The 22,603-nt window shown below is 44.1% G+C and overlaps 1 protein-coding gene across 1 annotated transcript in view; it reads right to left on the minus strand.

Annotated features, from left to right (window-relative positions):
* Nucleotides 1–22,603, minus strand: part of cacna1ba (calcium voltage-gated channel subunit alpha1 Ba) — a 170,078-nt gene that overhangs the window by 69,866 nt on the left and 77,609 nt on the right. Inside the window, exon 7 of the mRNA XM_090237216.1 lies at nt 11,002–11,105. Within this exon, the coding sequence (XP_090093342.1) occupies nt 11,002–11,105 (104 nt within the window). The remainder of the gene's footprint in view (nt 1–11,001; nt 11,106–22,603) is intronic.

A 22,603-nucleotide genomic window follows, 5' to 3' on the forward strand; every position in this document is an offset into this window, starting at 1 on the left:
ATGTATGACTTAATGGACACATTGAATGTCCACATTCGCGTCACATCTTTGAGCATAAAAAATATGACGATACCTGCTTACTCGCTGTAGGCATCCATTACACAGGGGATTGGCTACTGGGGCACCTTGACAGTCTTGTAGCCAACGAGATAAGCTTTCCAGGGATATGCAGTTGACCTGGGTGGGACAAAGCAAGGCCTAGAACCTTTTATGCATACCGCAAACTATTACTACCGGGCTCAGAGACAAGACGCACCGAGCACGATTTAATTTCATTTCTTTAGCATAAAAGATAGTTTCTCAAGGGTGAAAAAAAGGTAAAAATGAAGAATATCGAACAGGAACCTAAAAAGAAGGCAGCTATGAATAATTATACCGACATAGAAACTTTGAATAAAATACTGGAGTCGGACACGGATTAGGGGAGCGATTTGGACAACGACAATTTCGACTCGGACGACGAAGATTGCTTTCTAGAAGGATTGGATCCACTTTTAGATCTGTAAGTAAATTATCTTCATGACTTTATATAGCTAATTTACTATATGTATTTCATTTTTATAAGTTGTCTGCTTTTTGTGCTTTGGCTTTTGTTTACATAGGCCATTGTAACAAGTCATTTCAATGTTATATAATTACAAAGTAGGTATTGTCTATGTTTCATATTAGTTCACTGTTTGCTGTTCTAAGTTTCATCCTTGTAACTTTGAAGAGGCCACTAAACTCTTATGGCCATTGTTGATTTGTGGTTCTCACCTCTTCCTTTGTCTCCAAAGTGTTACTGTTTGCATTGTGTGTGTGTGTGCTTCACACCTTCTATGTGAGTCACTGCACAGGTAAAGTTGACCCTAATGTTGTTTTGTACATTTAGTCAACTGTGATTCTGTGTGTCTTATAACGATACATCCCTTTATTTTATTCACAACAAAGTGGAGGATGCAGAGGATTTGGATGATGACGTTTGGGAGCCACCTCTCCCCAGCAACCGCACCTGCTGGTCAAGGTCTTCATCCACTACTGCTATGTCAATCACCCTGTCTAATGGTTCCACATCCACTTTTCATAGACTTCTTGAAAAAGAAAATACAGTTGAAGTCAGAAGTTTACATACACTTAGGTTGGAGTCATAAAAATTCATTTTTCAACCACTCCACAAATTTCCTGTTAACAAACTATAGTTTTGGCAAGTCAGTTAGGACATCTACTTTGTGCATGATACAAGTAATTTTTCCAATAACTGTATCACAATTCCAGTGGGTCAGAAGTTTACATACACTAAGTTGTCTGTGCCTTTAAACAACTTGGAAAATTCACAAAAATGATATCATGACTTTAGAAGCTTCTGATAGGCTAATTGACATCATTTGAGTCAATTGGAGGTGTACCTGTGGATGTATTTCCTTCAAACTCAGTGCCTCTTCGCTTGACATCATGGGAAAATCAAAAGAAATCAGCCAAGACATCAGAATTTTTTTTTGTAGAACTCCACAAGTCTGGTTCATCCTAGGGAGCAATAATAATAATAATAATAATTCAAATAAAATAATACAAAAATGGAAAGATTATGGCACCACAACAAACCTGCCAGAGAGAGGGCAGCCCACCAAAATTCACAGACCAGGCAAGGAGGGCATTAATCAGAGAGGCAACAAAGAGACCAAAGACAACCCTGAAGGAGCTGCAAAGAGGAGATTGGAGTATCTGTCCATAGGACCACTTTAAGCTGTACACTCCAAAAAGCTGGGCTTAACGGAAGAGCGTCCAGAAAAAAGCCATTGCTTAAAGAAAAAAAATAAGCAGACATGTTTGGTGTTTGCCAAAAGGCATGTGGAAGTATCCCCAAACATATGGAAGAAGGTACTCTGGTCAGATGAGACTAAAATGGAGCTTCTTGGCCATCAAGGAAAATGCTATGTCTGGCCCAAACCCAACACCTCATCACCCTGAGCACAACATCCCCACAGTGAAGCATGGTGGTGGCAGCATCATGCTGTGGGATGTTTTTCATTGGCAGGAACTGGGAAACTGGTCAGAATTGAAGGAATGATGGATGGTGCTAAATACATGGAAATTCTTGAGGGAAACCTGTTTCAGTCCTCCAGAGATTTGAACCTGGGACGGAGGTTCACCTGCCAGCAGGACAATGACCGTAAGCATACTGCTAAAGCATCACTCGAGTGGATAAGGGGAAACATTTAAATGTATTGGAATGGCCTAGTCAAAGCCCAGAACTCAATCCAATTGAGAATCTGTTTTATGACTTAAAGATTGCTGGACACCAGCGGAACCCATCCAACTTGAAGGAGCTGGAGCAGTTTTGCCTTGAAGAATGGTTAAAATTCCCAGTGGCTAGATGTGCCAAGCTTATAGAGACATACCCCAAGATCCTTGCAGCTGTAATTGCTACAAAAGGTGGCTCTACAAAGTATTGATTTGGGGGGGGGGGGGGGGTGAATAGTTATACACACTCAAGTTTTCAGTTTCTTGTCTTGTTTGTTTTCACAATAATAAAACAATTGCATCGTCAAAGTGGTAGGCATGTTGTATAAATCAAAAGATACAAACCCACCAAAAATGCTTTATTTAGGGATAGACAGGAGCACACTCCAACACAACAAACAAAGTATTTTTGTGTAGTGAGTCAGCCAGATCTGCGGCAGTAGGGATGACCAGGCATGTTATCTTGACAAATGCATGAATGTGACCATGTTCCTGTCCTGCTAAGCATTCAAAATGTAATGAGTACTTTGTGTGTCAGGGAAAATGTATGGAGTAAAAGGTACATTATTTTCTTTAGGAATGAAGTGAAGTAAAAGTAGCGCAAAATATCAATAGTGAAGTACAGATATCCCAAAAAACTACTTAAAAGTAGTACTTTAAAGTATATTTACTTAAGTACTTTACACCACCGGATTGTATGAAGTACACAGTCTTACAGAGTCAGAGTTTACGCCATCTTCGCAGATGGGATACTGAGTGCAGCCAGTGACGAGACAACAGGTAGGAGGACTGACTTTCTGACAAAGTAACACACAAGTCTTTAAAGACCATGATACACCGGCATTTTTGGGGGAAATATTGCAGAGCAATTTTGCTGGAAATGGAGGTGGGTATGAGACACTGGAGCAATGAGCAACATGAACATTAATATTAGATCAATAGATCAATTTAAGCTTATTTCCCCCATTTATTTACTCCTCTCCTATAGCTTGTTATTGACTGCCACATCTGTACTGAAATTCACAGCTGTGCTCTGTCCATCAACTCAACCTGCTGCCAGTCAAGTCAATGGCAATATAGGCAAAGATAACTAGCTACATTTAGCAAACTTCCAACTTCATAATCGTAAACTAGAAAGATTTAAATGGTTTTAAGATAGCTAGCCAGCTAGTTAAACATACAAAAAAACTATCTAAAATGAAATGTACACAGCTATAGCTAGCTAACACTCTACCTGGCTAGCTAGATAGCTAATTTAGCCAGTTTGTCCCATTGACTTTGCATGAGCTCTGGTTAGCATCCAACCATGGATATTTTTGTCAGTTAAACATGACAAACTGTGCACAGTATATATTTATTAACATATGACCATATACTGAGTGTACAAAACACCTTCCTAATATTGAGTTGCACCCCGCCTTTTGCCCTCAGAACAGCCTCAATTTGTCGAGGCATGGACTCGACTGGCACCCCTCAACTGAAGCTAGCCAGCTAACCATTGCTAGCGGTCATCAGCTAACCTTTAGCTCGGAAAGCTCTCGCCAGTTCGAACAACGCGACTCTAACCAGAGCATAACGGACCTATTATTTTTATCCCCCGATTCCCACCGCAAATGGAACATTCTCATCTGGATCTTCACAACTAGCTAACCGCAACCCCGGATGATTACTCCTGGCTAGCGTTTCCATCCACTTAGCTTGAAGTTAGCCCGGCCAGAGCTCCTGTGCTACCACCGAAGCATACTCCTGGGCTACAATATCCGGATCCATGACCGGTCTATCGATGTCACCGCATGAAGAGGCATAAACAGACTTAACCTCATCGCGACGTCCCCCAAAGGCTAACTTTCTAGCCCTTGCTATCTGCTTGCTTGCTAATTCGGCCTGCTAACTGCTAGCTTGTTTAGCCCCGGTCTGCTAACTGCTAGCTTATTTAGCCCCGGCCTACTAACTGTAAGCTTGTTAGCACAGGCCTGCTAACTGTCTGAATCGCCGCGTCCCCAGCCAGTCCAACCACTCACTGGACCCATATTTACTTTCAATCTCTTTTCGATTTTTAATTCGATTATACCTCCCGGTAACCTGCCTCACCCAATGTGATACGAAATCGCTATTATTTTGAATTTTTAGAACACATTCAAGAACCTCCAGAAGCTAACCAGCTAACTAGCTACAAGCTATTTAGTCATTGTTAGCCACTGCTAGCGGCTTTAACCTTCTGCACAGCCAGACAGTTTTTTTAACCTGGAAAATACCCGCCAGTCTAGCTTTCCTGCCCCCTCCACCGCTGCCCCCTGGACACTGATCACTTGGCTACATAGCTGATGCATGCTGGACTGTCCATTTAATCACGGTACTCCATTCTGCTTGTTTATGTTTTATCTGTCGGCCCCAGCCGACCCTCCCTGCCTAGTGAACGCCATTTTACCTGCTGTTGTTGTGCTAGCTGATTAGCTGTTGTTGTCTCACCTACTGTTTTAGCAAGCCCTCCCAATTCAACACCTGTGATTACTGTATGCCTCGCTGTATGTCTCTCTCAAATGTCAATATGCCTTGTATACTGTTGTTCAGGTTAGTTATCATTGTTTTCGTTTACAATGGAGCCCCTAGTTCCACTCTTCATACCCCTGATACCCCCTTTGTCCCACCTCCCACACATGCGGTGACCTCACCCATTACAACCAGCATGTCCAGAGATACAACCTCTCTCATCATCACCCAGTGGCTGGGCTTACCTCTGCTGTACCCGCACCCCACCATACCCCTGTCTGCGCATTATGCCCTGAATATATTCTACCATGCCCAGAAATCTGCTCCTTTTATTCTTTGTCCCCAACGCTCTAGGCGACCAGTTTTGATAGCCTTTAGCCGCACCCTCATACTACTCCTCCTCTGTTCCGCGGGTGATGTGGAGGTAAACCCAGGCCCTGCATGTCCCCAGGCACCCTCATTTGTTGACTTCTGTGATCGAAAAAGCCTTGGTTTCATGCATGTCAACATCAGAAGCCTCCTCCCTAAGTTTGTTTTACTCACAGCTTTAGCACACTCTGCTAACCCTGATGTCCTTGCCGTGTCAGAATCCTGGCTCAGGAAGGCCACCAAAAATTCTGAGATTTCCATACCCAACTATAACATTTTCCGTCAAGATAGAACTGCCAAAGGGGGAGGAGTTGCAGTCTACTGCAGAGATAGCCTGCAAAGTAATGTCATACTTTCCAGGTCCATACCCAAACAGTTCGAACTACTAATCTTAAAAATTACTCTCTCCAGAAATAAGTCTCTCACTGTTGCCGCCTGCTACCGACCCCCCTCAGCTCCCAGCTGTGCCCTGGACACCATTTGTGAATTGATCACCCCCCATCTAGCTTCAGAGTTTGTTCTGTTAGGTGACCTAAACTGGGATATGCTTAACACCCCGGCAGTCCTACAATCTAAGCTAGAGGCCCTCAATCTCACACAAATCATCAAGGAACCCACCAGGTACAACCCTAAATCTGTAAACAAGGGCACCCTCATAGACGTCATCCTGACCAACTGGCCCTCCAAATACACCTCCGCTGTCTTCAACCAGGATCTCAGCGATCACTGCCTCATTGCCTGTATCCGCTACGGAGCCGCAGTCAAACGACCACCCCTCATCACTGTCAAACGCTCCCTAAAACACTTCTGTGAGCAGGCCTTTCTAATCGACCTGGCCCGGGTATCCTGGAAGGACATTGACCTCATCCCGTCAGTTGAGGATGCCTGGTCATTCTTTAAAAGTAACTTCCTCACCATTTTAGATAAGCATGCTCCGTTCAAAAAATGCAGAACTAAGAACAGATATAGCCCTTGTTTCACTCCAGACCTGACCAGCACAAAAACATCCTGTGGCGGACTGCAATAGCATCGAATATTCCCCGCGATATGCAACTGTTCAGGGAAGTCAGGAACCAATATACGCAGTCAGTCAGGAAAGCAAAGGCCAGCTTCTTCAGGCAGAAATTTGCATCCTGTAGCTCCAACTCCAAAAAGTTCTGGGACACTGTGAAGTCCATGGAGAACAAGAGCACCTCCTCCCAGATGCCCACTGCACTGAGGCTAGGTAACACGGTCACAACCGATAAATCCATGTTTATCGAAAACTTCAACAAGCATTTCTCAACGGCTGGCCATGCCTTCCGCCTGGCTACTCCAACTCGGCCAACAGCTCCGCCCCCCCCGCAGCTACTCGCCCAAGCCTCTCCAGGTTCTCCTTTACCCAAATCCAGATAGCAGATGTTCTGAAAGAGCTGCAAAACCTGGACCCGTACAAATCAGCTGGGCTTGACAATCTGGACCCTCTATTTCTGAAACTATCCGCCGCCATTGTCGCAACCCCTATTACCAGCCTGTTTAACCTCTCTTTCATATCGTCTGAGATCCCCAAGGATTGGAAAGCTGCCGCAGTTCATCCCCCTCTTCAAAGGGGGAGACACCCTGGACCCAAACTGTTACAGACCTATAACCCACTGGTTCCAGGTCATCTACAAGTCCATGCTAGGTAAAGCTCCGCCTTATCTCAGTTCACTGGTCACGATGGCAACACCCACCCGTAGCACGCGCTCCAGCAGGTGTATCTCACTGATCATCCCTAAAGCCAACACCTCATTTGGCCGCCTTTCGTTACAGTTCTCTGCTGCCTGTGACTGGAACGAATTGCAAAAATCGCTGAAGTTGGAGACTTTTATCTCCCTCACCAACTTCAAACATCTGCTATCTGAGCAGCCAACCGATCGCTGCAGCTGTACATAGTCTATCGGTAAATAGCCCACCCAATTTTACCTACCTTATCCCCATACTGTTTTTATTTATTTACTTTTCTGCTCTTTTGCACACCAATATCTCTACCTGTACATGACCATCTGATAATTTATCACTCCAGTGTTAATCTGCAAAATTGTAATTATTTGCCTACCTCCTCATGCCTTTTGCACACAATGTATATAGACTCTCTTTTTTTCTACTGTGTTATTGACTTGTTTATTGTTTACTCCATGTGTAACTCTGTGTTGTCTGTTCACACTGCTATGCTTTATCTTGGCCAGGTCGCAGTTGCAAATGAGAACTTGTTCTCAACTAGCCTACATGGTTAAATAAAGGTGAAATAAAAAAATTACAAAAATAAATAAATAAGGGATCATGGCTTTCACCTGGATTCACCTGGTCAGTCTGTCATGAAAAGAGCAGGTGTACTTAATGTTTAGTATACTCAGTGTATATTGTAGTAAGACATAATTTGAGACTCCAAAACGGGAGTAGATTTTCTCTCACTTCAGATCAAAAACGGTTGTTTTCCAAAACATTTTAGGATGGTAGACTGATCACATGACCAATATCTGTGCTCTTATTGGAGGATTTCTAGAATTTTGCCCATTAGGTGGCGCTGCCGATCAAAACCCCGCAGATGAAAAAAAAAATGTAATTTTCAAAGATTTTTTTGTTAGTTTATCATGGCCTTATGAAGAGCATAATGCCACATTGATAGTAGAGAAAGAGCTGAAGCCATTTAGTGGAACAGCAAGTGAGAATTAGATTTGGTTTCCGAGAAGTAATAAATTCAAGTCCTAATAGCAGCTAGTACAGCACTCATCAGGAGGCCTTCCATTAAGCTCTGCCAGTTTGTGTGTTTGTGTGTAAGTGTGAGAGAGAGAGAGAGAGAGAGAGAGAGAGAGAGAGAGAGAGAGAGAGAGAGAGAGAGAGAGAGAGAGAGAGAGAGAGAGAGAGAGAGAGAGAGAGAACATGCCCCCAGGGCTTCAAAACAATGAACAGAAAAAAACATATACATTCCAAATTACACAGCATTGGCATTACACTCGAGTCTACGACATGATTCACCAGACATTGATGGTATAGGGATATGTGTGGGAGTAGCTGCCTTCAATCCAGGGACTACTGTACTGTAGTGTAAGGACAGTAAATGCTATAAACCAATTTAACAGAAATAAAATGCTAGTTTCCCTTGACAGTAATTTGAACAGTGTACAGAGAGGATGACACATTCAGAAAACACCTCTATTGTCTATGTAGGACTATTCTACCTCCAGTGTTGTCCTGGATTACTCTGCTGTTTAGTGAATCTAAAGGAGGGATTCTAATACAGCTCAGCACTTAAGAGCTCTGTACTGTTCTGTTCTGCACTGCTCTGTACTGCGCTGTACTGCTCTGTAGTGTTCCGTTCCGTACCGTTCTGTTCTGTTCCTTACTGTTATGTTCCTTACTGTACTGTTCTGTACTGTTTTGTTCCTTACTGTTATGTACTGTTCCTTACTGTTATGTACTGTTCTGTTCCTTACTCGTTATATTCTTTACTGTACTGTTATGTTCCTTACTGTTATGTACTGTACTGTACTGATCTGTTCCTTACTGTTATGTCCTGTACTGTACTGTCCTGTACTGTTCTGTTCCTTACTGTTATGTACTGTTCCTTACTGTTATGTACTGTTCTGTTCCTTACTCGTTATATTCTTTACTGTACTGTTATGTTCCTTACTGTTATGTACTGTACTGTACTGATCTGTTCCTTACTGTTATGTCCTGTACTGTACTGTCCTGTACTGTTCTGTTCCTTACTGTTATGTACTGTTCCTTACTGTTATGTACTGTTCTGTTCCTTACTGTTATGTACTGTTCTGTTCCTTACTGTTATGTACTGTACTGTTCCTTACTGTTATGTACTGTTCCTTACTGTTATGTACTGTTCCTTACTGTTATGTACTGTTCCTTACTGTACTGTTATGTACTGTTCCTTACTGTTATGTTCTGTTCTGTTCCTTACTGTTATGTTCTGTTCCTTACTGTTATGTTCCTTACTGTACTGTCCTGTACTGTTCTGTTCCTTACTGTTATGTTCTGTTCCTTACTGTTATGTACTGTTCCTTACTGTACTGTTATGTACTGTTCCTTACTGTTATGTTCTGTTCTGTTCCTTACTGTTATGTTCTGTTCCTTACTGTTATGTACTGTTCCTTACTGTTATGTACTGTTCCTTACTGTTATGTTCTGTTCCTTACTGTTATGTACTGTTCCTTACTGTTATGTACTGTTCCTTACTGTTATGTTCTGTTCCTTACTGTTATGTACTGTTCCTTACTGTTATGTACTGTTCCTTACTGTACTGTTATGTACTGTTCCTTACTGTTATGTACTGTTCTGCTCCTTACTGTTATGTACTGTTCCTTACTGTACTGTTATGTACTGTTCCTTACTGTTATGTACTGTTCCTTACTGTTATGTACTGTTCATTACTGTTATGTACTGTTCCTTACTGTACTGTTATGTACTGTTCCTTACTGTACTGTTATGTACTGTTCCTTACTGTTATGTACTGTTCCTTACTGTACTGTTATGTACTGTTCCTTACTGTTATGTACTGTTCCTTACTGTACTGTTATGTACTGTTCTGTTCCTTACTGTTATGTTCTGTTCCTTACTGTACTGTTATGTACTGTTCCTTACTGTTATGTACTGTTCCTTACTGTTATGTACTGTTCCTTACTGTACTGTTATGTACTGTTCCTTACTGTACTGTTATGTACTGTTCCTTACTGTTATGTACTGTTCTGTTCCTTACTGTTATGTACTGTTCCTTACTGTTATGTACTGTTCCTTACTGTACTGTTATGTACTGTTCCTTACTGTTATGTACTGTTCCTTACTGTACTGTTATGTACTGTTCTGTTCCTTACTGTTATGTTCTGTTCCTTACTGTACTGTTATGTACTGTTCCTTACTGTTATGTACTGTTCCTTACTGTTATGTACTGTTCCTTACTGTTATGTACTGTTCCTTACTGTACTGTTATGTACTGTTCCTTACTGTACTGTTATGTACTGTTCCTTACTGTTATGTACTGTTCTGTTCCTTACTGTTATGTACTGTTCTGTTCCTTACTGTTATGTACTGTTCTGTTCCTTACTGTTATGTACTGTTCCTTACTGTACTGTTATGTACTGTTCCTTACTGTTATGTACTGTTCCTTACTGTACTGTTATGTACTGTTCCTTACTGTTATGTACTGTTCCTTACTGTACTGTTATGTACTGTTCCTTACTGTACTGTTCCTTACTGTTATGTACTGTTCTGTTCCTTACTGTTATGTACTGTTCCTTACTGTACTGTTATGTACTGTTCCTTACTGTTATGTACTGTTCCTTACTGTACTGTTATGTTCTGTTCCTTACTGTTATGTTCTGTTCCTTATTGTTATGTACTGTTCCTTACTGTTATGTTCTGTTCCTTACTGTTATGTACTGTTCCTTACTGTACTGTTATGTACTGTTCCTTACTGTTATGTACTGTTCCTTACTGTACTGTTATGTACTGTTCCTTACTGTTATGTTCTGTTCCTTACTGTACTGTTATGTACTGTTCCTTACTGTTATGTACTGTTCTGTTCCTTACTGTTATGTACTGTACTGTTCCTTACTGTTATGTTCTGTACTGTGTGTGTGAAAACATTCCAGTCAGGTCACTCCCAATGCAAACTGTTGGTGGGCAAGCATATATTTCACAAAACACTGCTTCAAATGTGAGAAAACAGGGAAATACAAACACTGTAAACTATGTAAATGAATACTCCCATTCGATTAGGCTAACGCCATGCCAATATAGTCAGACAGAAGCTTCATGTTAAACAGAGCCAGCAGGTAAGTGAAATGACTTGTAAAGAGCACTATACTGTATGTGCTTCATAATAGTGGGTTGATAACAACACCTTTCCCACAGACAGGGATGGTGTCAGGACATGATGTTGACACTCACCCAGACAGGACTCCCAGGACCAGGTTGAGCATGAAGAAGGATCCGATGATGATGAGGGGGATGAAGTAGATCCAGTTCCAGGTGTTCCCTGAGGCATCGTTGGCCTGCAGAAACACACACAGAGAGAAGGACGGGTGATACTTTTTTACATTAGCAACGGTGCTTATTGAACATTGTGCCTGGGGAAGAAAAAGAGTAGCAATAAACAATACCGTTTTCTTTTGGTGTGCTACAAAAATGATAAGATTCTGTTTTATTATTATTGCTATCAATATGATGACATAATGGGGGGAAAAACTCAAAGTAGGTTTTAACTGGACTGAGTGATGACTGACATAGATGAATGACTTTCCACCTGCCCGCCTTCTCTCTCTCCAGCCGATCCCATCGACCACAACTCCTGACCCCCCTCTCTTTCTCCTGTTCTCCATGATCCCACTCTATAAGGATGGAAATTCATGGCAGTGATGGTAAGAGTAACAAACACTTTACAAGGTCAGATCTTCTCTTAGGCCATTTCAGTGCAACCCAATGTACTGTATATTGTCTGTAATTGCGAGAGGGACCTGGGGCTGCTGAATCAGCAGACAAAAATACAAATTGCAGACAACCCCCCTCACCCCCTCATAATCTCTAAAGCATCCAATCCACTGGATAAACCTCCGCCCTCTTCCCCCCTGTCCGTTTAACATGTGTATGTGTATATTATTATTATGTATGTGTATATTATTATTATGTATGTGTATATTATTATTATGTGTGTGTATATTATTATTATGTATGTGTATATTATTTTGTAAGGCAATATTTTTGGCAAGGAAGCACAAAAGTAGCATCCTCGGTTATGTCAAGTTACAGTATTGACTCAGAAATGTAAATACATTTTGTAAGCGCTGAGTTGAGGGATATATTATATGCTCCACAGTATGGGTACGATACACAATGCACGTTGGAGAGTTGCAATCTGTAATCGTCCTTGGGTCCGAAGCAAGATATGTCACGACACCTACCGAAGATGGCTCCTCTTCCTGTTCGGGTGGTGCTCGGCGGTCGTCGTCACCAGTCTACTAGCTGCCACCGATCCCTTTTCCCTTTTCTGTTGGTTTTGTCTGATTAGTTACACCTGTTTCTTGTTTACGTTTAGTTGGGCTATTTAAGCTGGTCGGCCCGCCTGCTCTTTGTGCGGGCTTATTTTTCCCACTGTGTTTGTGTGTGGTAGTGTATTGGTAGCGTGTTTCGTTTTGGGGTTTTCCCTCTGGACTTGTGAGGTCCTGGTTTCGTGTATCGTGATTGTTGCGCCCGTGAGTTTTGGCGCGCACGATTTTCCCCGTGCCAAATAAAGCACAACTCAGTACTTTCTGCCTCCTGCGTCTGACTCCGCACCCACTACGCTTAAGTGCGTCACAAGATATTACATTTCTGGTGTATAGAGATCTTTTTCTGCTTGAATTACAACTGTCCCACTGGAAAACTAAAAAGGTCAGAAGAGGGAAAAATCTAAATCTTTATCTGGAGTTGATCCAGTTTTTTACATGGCAAGAGGCGAATGTGGCTGTTTCTAAAGTCTGAGAGCCACTACATTACAGTAGAGTAGGTCCACTCCACTCTAAAACCTATCTACTATAAAAGCCAGGTGTTCAGTAAACGCTTTCTCAGTTGAGAGACCCCTAGACCATGACATTCAGAATGCAAGCCCAATAGAGATACTGGTTTAATGTTAAGAGGGCAAATATACAGCAGGGGACTGAGACAGTAGGAGCCAAAGTCATTGTCTGTGGTGAATTGGATTTGTATGTCATAGTGACATCTAAATCCCCACTGCAACAATGTTTATTCCGGCATTTCCCTGCTCATCTAGGGCCCATATGGTTTTCATGACCCCTGTGAGAAAAGCAGAGAACCTCAATGGAGGCTCCTAATCAATTACTAAACCTTATCTCAGTATTAAAATATATTTGTTTCTCCATGTCTACGCCACAGTAAAAACTAGATTATTATTTTCTATGTGAGGAAGTCTACTGCTGAGGGCAATTGGATCGCTGAAAATTGGCTGAGACATTAGTGGAAGAAATCTTTCTTGGTGGGTTTTCTTTCTGGATAACGCCATTAACGGATTGTCAGTGAAATGCTTACACATGCAGAACTCCCTCACCTGCATGTGCAGTGCCTACATAATCAATGCCTAGGTTTACCTCCAATGTACTCACATCCTTCCTTACCTTTGTCTGTACATTATGCCTTGAATCTATGCTATCGTGCCCAGAAACCTGCTCCTTTTACTCTCTGTTCCGAACGTGCTACACGGCCAGTTCGTCTAGCATTTAGCCGTATCCTTATCCTACTTCTCCTCTGTTCCTCTGGTGATGTAGAGGTTAATCCAGGTCCTGCAGTGCCTAGCTCCACTCCCACTCCCCAGGTGCTCTCATTTGTTGACTTCTGTAACCGTAAAAGCCTTGGTTTCATGCATGTTAACATTAGAAGCCTACTCACAAAGTTTGAATCTAATGTTAACATGCATGAAACCAAGGCTTTTATGGTTACAGAAGTCAACAAATGAGAGCACCTGGGGAATGGGAGTGGAGCTAGGCACTGCAGGACCTGGATTAACCTCTACATCACCAGAGGAACAGAGGAGAAGTAGGATAAGGATACGGCTAAATGCTAGACGAACTGGCCGTGTAGCACGTTCGGAACAGAGAGTAAAAGGAGCAGGTTTCTGGGCACGATTGGTTTCATGCATGTTAACATTAGAAGCCTACTCCCAAAGTTTGTTGAACTCACTGCTTTAGCACACTCTGCCAACCCGGATGTCTTAGCCGTGTCTAAATCCTGGCATAGGAAAACCACCAAAAACCCTGAAATCTCCATCACTAACTATAACATTTTCCAAGATAGAACTGCCAAAGGGGGCGGTGTTGCAATCTACTGCAAAGATAGCCTGCAGAGTTCTGTATTACTATCCAAGTCTGTACCCAAACAATTCGAGCTTCTACTTCTAAAAATTCACCTTTCCAGAAACAAGTCTCTCACTGTTGCCGCTTGCTATAGACCTCCCTCTGCCCCCAGCTGTGGCCTCGATACCATATGTGAATTGATTGCCCCCCATCTATCTTTTGAGCTCGTGCTACTAGGTGGCCTAAACTGGGACATGCTTAACACCCCGGCCATCCTACAATCCATGCTTGATGCCCTCAATCTCACACAAACTATCAATGAACCTACCAGGTACAACTCCAAATCCGTAAACACGGGCACCCTCATAGATGTCATCCTAACTAACTCGCCCTCCAAATACACCTCTGCTGTTTTCAATCAAGATCTCAGCGATCACTGCCTCATTGCCTATATTCGTAATGGGTCTGCGACCAAACGACCACCCCTCATCACTGTCAAACGCTCCCTAAAACCTGTCTGTGAGCAGGCCTTTCTAATCGACCTGGCCGGGATATCCTGGAATGACACTGACCTCATCCCGTCAGTAGATGACGCCTGGCTATTCTTTAAAAGTGCCTTCCTCACCATCTTAAATAAGCATGCCCCATTCAAAAAAAATGAGAACTAGGAATAGATATAGTCCTTGGTTCACTCCAGACCTGTCTGCCCTTGACCAGCACAAAAACATCCTGTGGCATTCTGCATTAGCATCGAATAGCCCCCGTGATATGCAACTTTTCAGGAAAGTTAGAAACAAATATACACAGGCAGTTAGGAAAGCTAAGGCTTTGCATCCTGTAGTACTAACTCAAAAAGGTTCTGGGAGACTGTAAAGTCCATGGAGAATAAGAGCACCTCCTCCCAGCTGCCCACTGCTCTGAGGCTAGGAAACACTGTCAACACCGATAAATCCACTATAATTGAGAATTTCAATAAGCATTTCTCTATGGCTGGCCATGCTTTCCACCTGGCTACCCCTACCCCGGGCAACTGCCCGGCACCCTCCACAGCAATCCGCCAAAGCCCCCACCATTTCTCCTTCACCCAAATCCAGATAGCTGATGTTCCAAAAGAGCTGCAAAATCTGGACCCCTACAAATCAGCCAGGCTAGACAATCTGGACCCTTTCTTTCTAAAAATTATCTGCCAAAATTGTTGCAACCCCTATTAGTAGCCTGTTCAACCTCTCTTTCCTATCGTCTGAGATTCCCAAAGATTGGAAAGCTGCCGCAGTCATCCCCCTCTTCAAAGGGGGTGACACTCTAGACCCAAACTGCTACATACCTATATCTATCCTACCCTGTCTTTCTAAGGTCTTCGAAAGCAAAGTTAACAAACAGATTACTGACCAATTCGAATCTCACCGTACCTTCTCCGCTATACAATCTGGTTTCAGAGCTGGTCATGGGTGCACCTCAGCCACGCTCAAGGTTCTAAACGAGATCATAACTGCCATTGATAAGAGACATTACTGTGCAGCCGTATTCATCGACCTGGCCAAGGCTTTCGACTCTGTCAATCACCACAATCTTATTGGCAGACTCGACAGCCTTGGTTTCTCAAATGATTGCCTCGGCTGGTTCACCAACTACTTCTCAGACAGAGTTCAGTGTGTCAAATCGGCAGGGCCTGTTGTCCAGACCTCTGGCAGTCTCTATGGGGTGCCACAGGGTTCAATCCTCTGGCCGACTCTCTTCTCTGTACACATCAATGATGTTGCTCAAGCTGCTGGTGATTCTCTGATACACCTCTATGCAGACACCATTCTGTATACTTCTGGCCCCTCTTTGGACACTGTGTTAACTAACCTCCAGACGAGCTTAAATGCCATAAAACTCTCCTTCCATGGCCTCCAACTGCTCTTAAATGCAAGTAAAACTAAATGCATGCTATTCAACCGATCACTGCCAGCACCTGCTCGCCCGTCCAGCATTACTACTCTGGACGGCTCTGACTTAGAATACGTGGACAACTACAAATACCTAGGTGTCTGGTTAGACTGTAAACTCTCCTTCCAGACTCACATTAAGCATCTCCAATCCAAAATTAAATCTAGAATTGGCTTCCTATATCGCAACAAAGCATCCTTTACTCATGCTGCCAAACATACCCTCGTAAAACTGACCATCCTACCAATCCTCAACTTCAGTGATGTCATCTATAAAATAGCCACCAACACTCTACTCAACAAATTGGATGCAGTCTATCACAGTGCCATCCGTTTTGTTACCAAAGCCCCATACACTACCCACCATTGCGAGCTGTACGCTCTCGTTGGTTGGCCCTCGCTTCATACTCGTCGCCAAACCCACTTGCTACAGGTCATCTACAACTCTCTGCTAGGTAAAGCCCCGCCTTATCTCAGCTCACTGGTCACCATAGCAGCACCCACTCGTAGCACGCTCTCCAGCAAGTATATCTCACTGGTTACCCCCAAAGCCAATTCCTCCTTTGGTCGTCTTTCGTTCCCGTTCTCTGCTGCCAATGACTGGAACGAACTGCAAAAATCTCTGAAGCTGGATACTGATATCTCCCTCACTAGATTTAAGCGCCAGCTGTCAGAGCAGCTCACAGATCTATCTACCTACCTCATCCCCATACTGTATTTATTTATTTATCTTGCTCCTTTGCACCCCAGGATCTCTACTTGCACATTCATCTTCTGCACATCTACCATTCCAGTGTTTAATTGCTATTTTGTAATTACTTCGCCACCATGGCCTATTTATTGCCTTAACTCCCTTATCTTACCTCATTTGCACTCACTGTATATAGACTTTTTGTTTTTTGTTCTACTGTATTATTGACTGTTTTGTTTATTCCATGTGTAACTCTATTGTTGTATGTGTCGAATTGCTATGCTTTATCTTGGCCAGGTCGCAGTTGCAAATGAGAACTTGTTCTCAACTAGCCTACCTGGTTAAATAAAGGTGAAATAAAAAAATGTAACTTCATGATTCCATATGTGTTATTTCATAGTTTTGATGTCTTCACTATTATTCTACAATGTATAAAATAGTAAAAAATTAAGAAAAACCCTTGAAGGAGTAGGTGTCCCAACTTTTGACTGGTACTGTACATTGGTTTGAAAATCTATGGCAAAGCTTAAAAATGGATGTCTAGAAATGATGAACAACCAACTTGACAGAGCTTGAATACATTTTTAAAGAGTGGGCCAATATTGTACAATCCAGGTGAGACTTACTCAAAAAGACTCACAGTTGTAATCGCTGTCAAAGATGATACTAACATTGCTTCAGGTGGTTGAATACTTATCTAATCAAGATATATATTACTGTTTTATTTTCCATTAATTAATTTTTTTTTTTGAATTGTTCTTATTTTTTGACAAAATAGTATTTTGTGTTGATCGTTGACAAAAATGACGGTTCAATCCATTTTAATCCCATTTTGTAAAACAGCAAAATGTGAAAAAAGACAAGAGGTGTGAATACTTTCTGAAGGCACTGTAGGACAAGCATGCTCCACTGTGAATTACATTGACAGTAGCAACACATGCAGGAAAAACACTATTCTACAGAGAGAAAATACATTCTATATGTACAGTACCTTCAGAAAGTATTCTTACTCCTTGACTTATTCCACATTTTGTAGTTACAACTTGAATTGAAAATCTTTTTTTTCCTCACCCATGAACACACAATACCCCATAACGACAAAGTAAAAACATGTTTTAAGAAATGTTTGCAAAGGTATTGAAAATTAATAGAAATATCTGATTTTCACAAGTATTCACACCCCTGAGGCAATAGCAATTACAGCTGTGACTGCTATGTCTATCAGCTTAGGCACATCTGGATTTGGGGAGTTCCTCCCATTCTTCCTTGCAGATTTTCTCAAGATCTGTTAAATTAGATGAGGCGCGTCGGTGAACAGCAAGCGTGGTCTTTCCACAGAATTTCAATGGAATTCAAGTGTGAGCTTTGGCTTGGCCACTAAAGGACTATCACATTCTTGTTCTGAAGCCAGGGTTGCTTTGGCTGTATGCTTGGGGTCATTGACCTGTTGGAACAAATCCCCCCCCCCCCCCCCAGTTTAGGTAAGACATACAAAACCTTGCAGAGGACCTAATCAACTGACAAGTTCTTATACATTAAAAAAACACATTAAAAAAAATATATATATTTCTAATACATTAATACATATATATCATCTTATACATTAACAAAAATATATATATATATATATTGTCATGACGCTGGCCTGGGGGGTAGGTTCATGACAGTCATAAATACCTCTTCCCCACTTTTTCCTCTCTCTACCCTACTGATGTTACATTGGCAAAACCCATGGTTAACATAGAGATTCTGGGAACATCAGAAGGTGGGGGGAAATGAACTATATTCTGGTAATCCAAACAATTGAACATATGCGGTGGTACTTAATGAATATGATGTCAGTTCGGTTGTCATCTGAGACATTCTCATCAATGATAAGATGACAAACTCTACAGTGGAAAGTCTACACATCAGAGTTATGGTATTCACATGTAATTGTTGTTCAATTTAAATGTTTGAATATGAAATTATTCGTGATGGGATGAAATGTGATTTTAGCTTCTAAAATGTGAGATTTGGGTTTTCATAAGATAGGGCTCTGCTCAATCAGTGGCCCGCCCCTGTGAAGGGACATGGGCTATAAAACCTTTCAATCACACCCTCCTCTCCCTTTGTTACGGTGAGTGAATGAGGACCCAAAAGCGAACTAACTTAAACAGAGCTTCTTTAATAACTAAACATAGGTAGGCTCAGATAGACCGGCAGATTCCGACAGGACAGGACAAGGTTACAGCAAACATGACGATAGTCTGGCTCAGGCATGAAACACAACAAACAAGAATCCGACAAGGACAGGAACAAAAACAGAGAGAGATATAGGGGACTAATCAGAGGGAAAAGGGGAACAGGTGGGAGAAGGGGTGACGAGGTAGTCAAGAGGAGACAAGGAACAGCTGGGGGAAAGCGGGGGAGAAAAGGTAACCTAATACGACCAGCAGAGGGAGACAGGGTGAAAGGAAAGGACAGAAAGACACAACATGACAATACATGACAGTACCCCCCCACTCACCGAGCGCCTCCTGGCGCACTCGAGGAGGAAACCTGGCGGCAACGGAGGAAATCCTCGATCAGCGCACGGTCCAGCACGTCCCGAGAAGGAACCCAACTCCTCTCCTCAGGACCGTACCCCTCCCAATCGACGAGGTACTGGTGACCACGGCCCCGAGGACGCATGTCCAAGATCCTGCGGACCCTGTAGATGGGTGCGCCCTCGACAAGGATGGGGGGGGGGGGGGGAAGACGAGCGGGGGCGCGAAGAACGGGCTTAATACAGGAGACATGGAAGACCGGGTGGACGCGACGAAGGTATCGCGGAAGAAGAAGTCGAACTGCGACAGGATTAATGACCCGAGAAATACGGAACGGACCAATGAACCGCGGGGTCAACTTGCGAGAAGCCGTCTTAAGGGGAAGGTTCTGAGTGGAGAGCCAAACTCTCTGACCGCGACAATATCTAGGACTCTTAGTTCTACGCTTATTAGCAGCCCTCACAGTCTGCGTCCTATAACGGCAAAGTGCAGACCTGACCCTCTTCCAGGTGCGCTCGCAACGTTGGACAAAAGCCTGAGCGGAGGGGACGCTGGACTCGGCGAACTGAGATGAGAACAGCGGAGGCTGGTACCCGAGGCTACTCTGAAAAGGAGATAGCCCGGTCGCAGACGAAGGAAGCGAGTTGTGGGCGTATTCTGCCCAGGGGAGCTGTTCTGACCAAGACGCAGGGTTGCGAAAAGAAAGACTGCGTAAGATGCGACCAATAGTCTGATTGGCCCGTTCTGCTTGACCGTTAGACTGGGGGTGAAAGCCGGAAGAGAGACTGACGGAAGCCCCAATCAAACGGCAAAACTCCCTCCAAAATTGAGACGTGAATTGCGGACCTCTGTCCGAAACGACGTCTGACGGAAGGCCATGAATTCTGAAAACATTCTCGATGATGATTTGTGCCGTCTCTTTAGCAGAAGGAAGCTTAGCAAGGGGAATGAAATGAGCCGCCTTAGAGAACCTATCGACAACCGTAAGAATAACAGTCTTCCCCGCTGACGAAGGCAGTCCGGTGACAAAATCTAAGGCGATGTGAGACCACGGTCGAGAGGGAATGGGAAGCGGCCTGAGACGGCCGGCAGGAGGGGAGTTACCGGACTTAGTCTGCGCGCAGACCGAACAAGCAGCCACGAAACGACGCGTGTCATGCTCCCGGGTGGGCCACCAAAAACGCTGGCGAATGGAAGCAAGCGTACCCCGAACGCCAGGGTGGCCGGCTAACTTGGCAGAGTGAGCCCACTGAAGAACGGCCAGACGAGTAGGAACGGGAACGAAAAGAAGGTTCCTAGGACAAGCGCGCGGCGACGGAGTGTGAGTGAGCGCTTGCTTTACCTGCCTCTCAATTCCCCAGACAGTCAACCCGACAACACGCCCCTCAGGGAGAATCCCCTCGGGGTTAGTGGAGGCTACTGAAGAACTGAAGAGACGAGATAAAGCATCAGGCTTGGTGTTCTTAGAGCCCGGACGATAAGAAATCACGAACTCGAAACGAGCGAAAAACAGCGCCCAACGCGCCTGACGCGCATTAAGTCGTTTGGCAGAACGGATGTACTCAAGGTTCCTATGGTCAGTCCAAACGACAAAAGGAACGGTCGCCCCCTCCAACCACTGTCGCCATTCGCCTAGGGCTAACCGGATGGCGAGCAGTTCGCGGTCTCCCACATCATAGTTACGTTCCGACGGCGACAGGCGATGAGAAAAATACGCGCATGGGTGGACCTTGTCATCAGAGAGGGAGCGCTGAGAAAGAATGGCTCCCACGCCCACCTCTGACGCGTCAACCTCGACAACGAACTGTCTAGAGACGTCAGGTGTAACAAGGATAGGAGCGGATGTAAAACGATTCTTGAGGAGATCAAAAGCTCCCTGGGCGGAAACGGACCACTTAAAGCACGTCTTGACAGAAGTAAGGGCTGTGAGAGGAGCTGCCACCTGACCGAAATTACGGATGAAACGACGATAGAAGTTCGCGAAGCCGAGAAAGCGCTGCAGCTCGACGCGTGACTTAGGGGCGGGCCAATCAATGACAGCTTGGACCTTAGCGGGATCCATCTTAATGCCTTCAGCGGAAATAACAGAACCGAGAAATGTGACGGAGGAGGCATGAAAAGTGCACTTCTCAGCCTTCACAAAAAGACAATTCTCTAAAAGGCGCTGGAGGACACGTCGAACGTGCTGAAGATGAATCTGGAGTGACGGTGAAAAAATCAGGATATCGTCAAGGTAAACGAAAACAAAGATGTTCAGCATGTCTCTCAGGACATCATTGACTAATGCCTGAAAGACAGCTGGAGCGTTAGCGAGGCCGAAAGGAAGAACCCGGTATTCAAAGTGCCCTAACGGAGTGTTAAACGCCGTCTTCCACTCGTCCCCCTCCCTGATGCGCACGAGATGGTAAGCGTTACGAAGGTCCAACTTAGTGAAAAACCTGGCTCCCTGCAGGATCTCGAAGGCTGAAGACATAAGAGGAAGCGGATAACGATTCTTAACTGTTATGTCATTCAGCCCTCGATAATCTATGCAAGGGCGCAGAGACCCGTCCTTCTTCTTGACAAAAAAAAACCCCGCTCCGGCGGGAGAGGAGGAGGGGACTATGGTACCGGCGTCAAGAGCTACAGACAAATAATCCTCGAGAGCCTTACGTTCGGGAGCCGACAGAGAGTATAGTCTACCCCGGGGGGGAGTGGTTCCCGGAAGGAGATCAATACTACAATCATACGACCGGTGTGGAGGAAGAGAGGTGGCCCTGGACCGACTGAACACCGTGCGCAGATCGTGATATTCCTCCGGCACCCCTGTCAAATCACCAGGCTCCTCCTGTAAAGAAGAGACAGAGGAAACAGGAGGGATAGCAGACATTAAACATTTCACATGACAAGAGACGTTCCAGGAGAGGATAGAATTACTAGACCAATTAATGGAAGGATTATGACAAACTAGCCAGGGATGGCCCAAAACAACAGGTGTAAAAGGTGAACGAAAAATCAAAAAAGAAATGGTTTCGCTATGATTACCAGAAACAGTGAGGGTTAAAGGTAGCGTCTCACGCTGAATCCTGGGGAGAGGACTACCATCCAGGGCGAACAAGGCCGTGGACTCCCTTAACTGTCTGAGAGGAATGTCATGTTCCCGAGCCCAGGTCTCGTCCATAAAACAGCCCTCCGCCCCAGAGTCTATTAAGGCACTGCAGGAAGCTGACGAACCGGTCCAGCGTAGATGGACCGACAAGGTAGTGCAGGATCTTGAAGGAGAGACAGGAGTAGTAGCGCTCACCAGTAGCCCTCCGCTTACTGATGAGCTCTGGCTTTTACTGGACATGAAGTGACAAAATGACCAGCAGAACCGCAATAGAGACAGAGGCGGTTGGTGATTCTCCGTTCCCTCTCCTTAGTCGAGATGCGGATACCTCCCAGCTGCATAGGCTCAGCTCCCGAGCCGGCAGAGGAAGATGGTAGTGATGCGGAGAGGGGGGCAACGGAGAACGCGAGCTCCTTTCCACGAGCTCGGTGACGAAGATCAACCCGTCGCTCAATGCGAATAGCGAGTTCAAT

Source organism: Oncorhynchus mykiss, chromosome 6 (assembly GCF_057628025.1).
Source record: "Oncorhynchus mykiss isolate SJ-2025 chromosome 6, ASM5762802v1, whole genome shotgun sequence".
Taxonomy (NCBI): domain Eukaryota; kingdom Metazoa; phylum Chordata; class Actinopteri; order Salmoniformes; family Salmonidae; genus Oncorhynchus; species Oncorhynchus mykiss.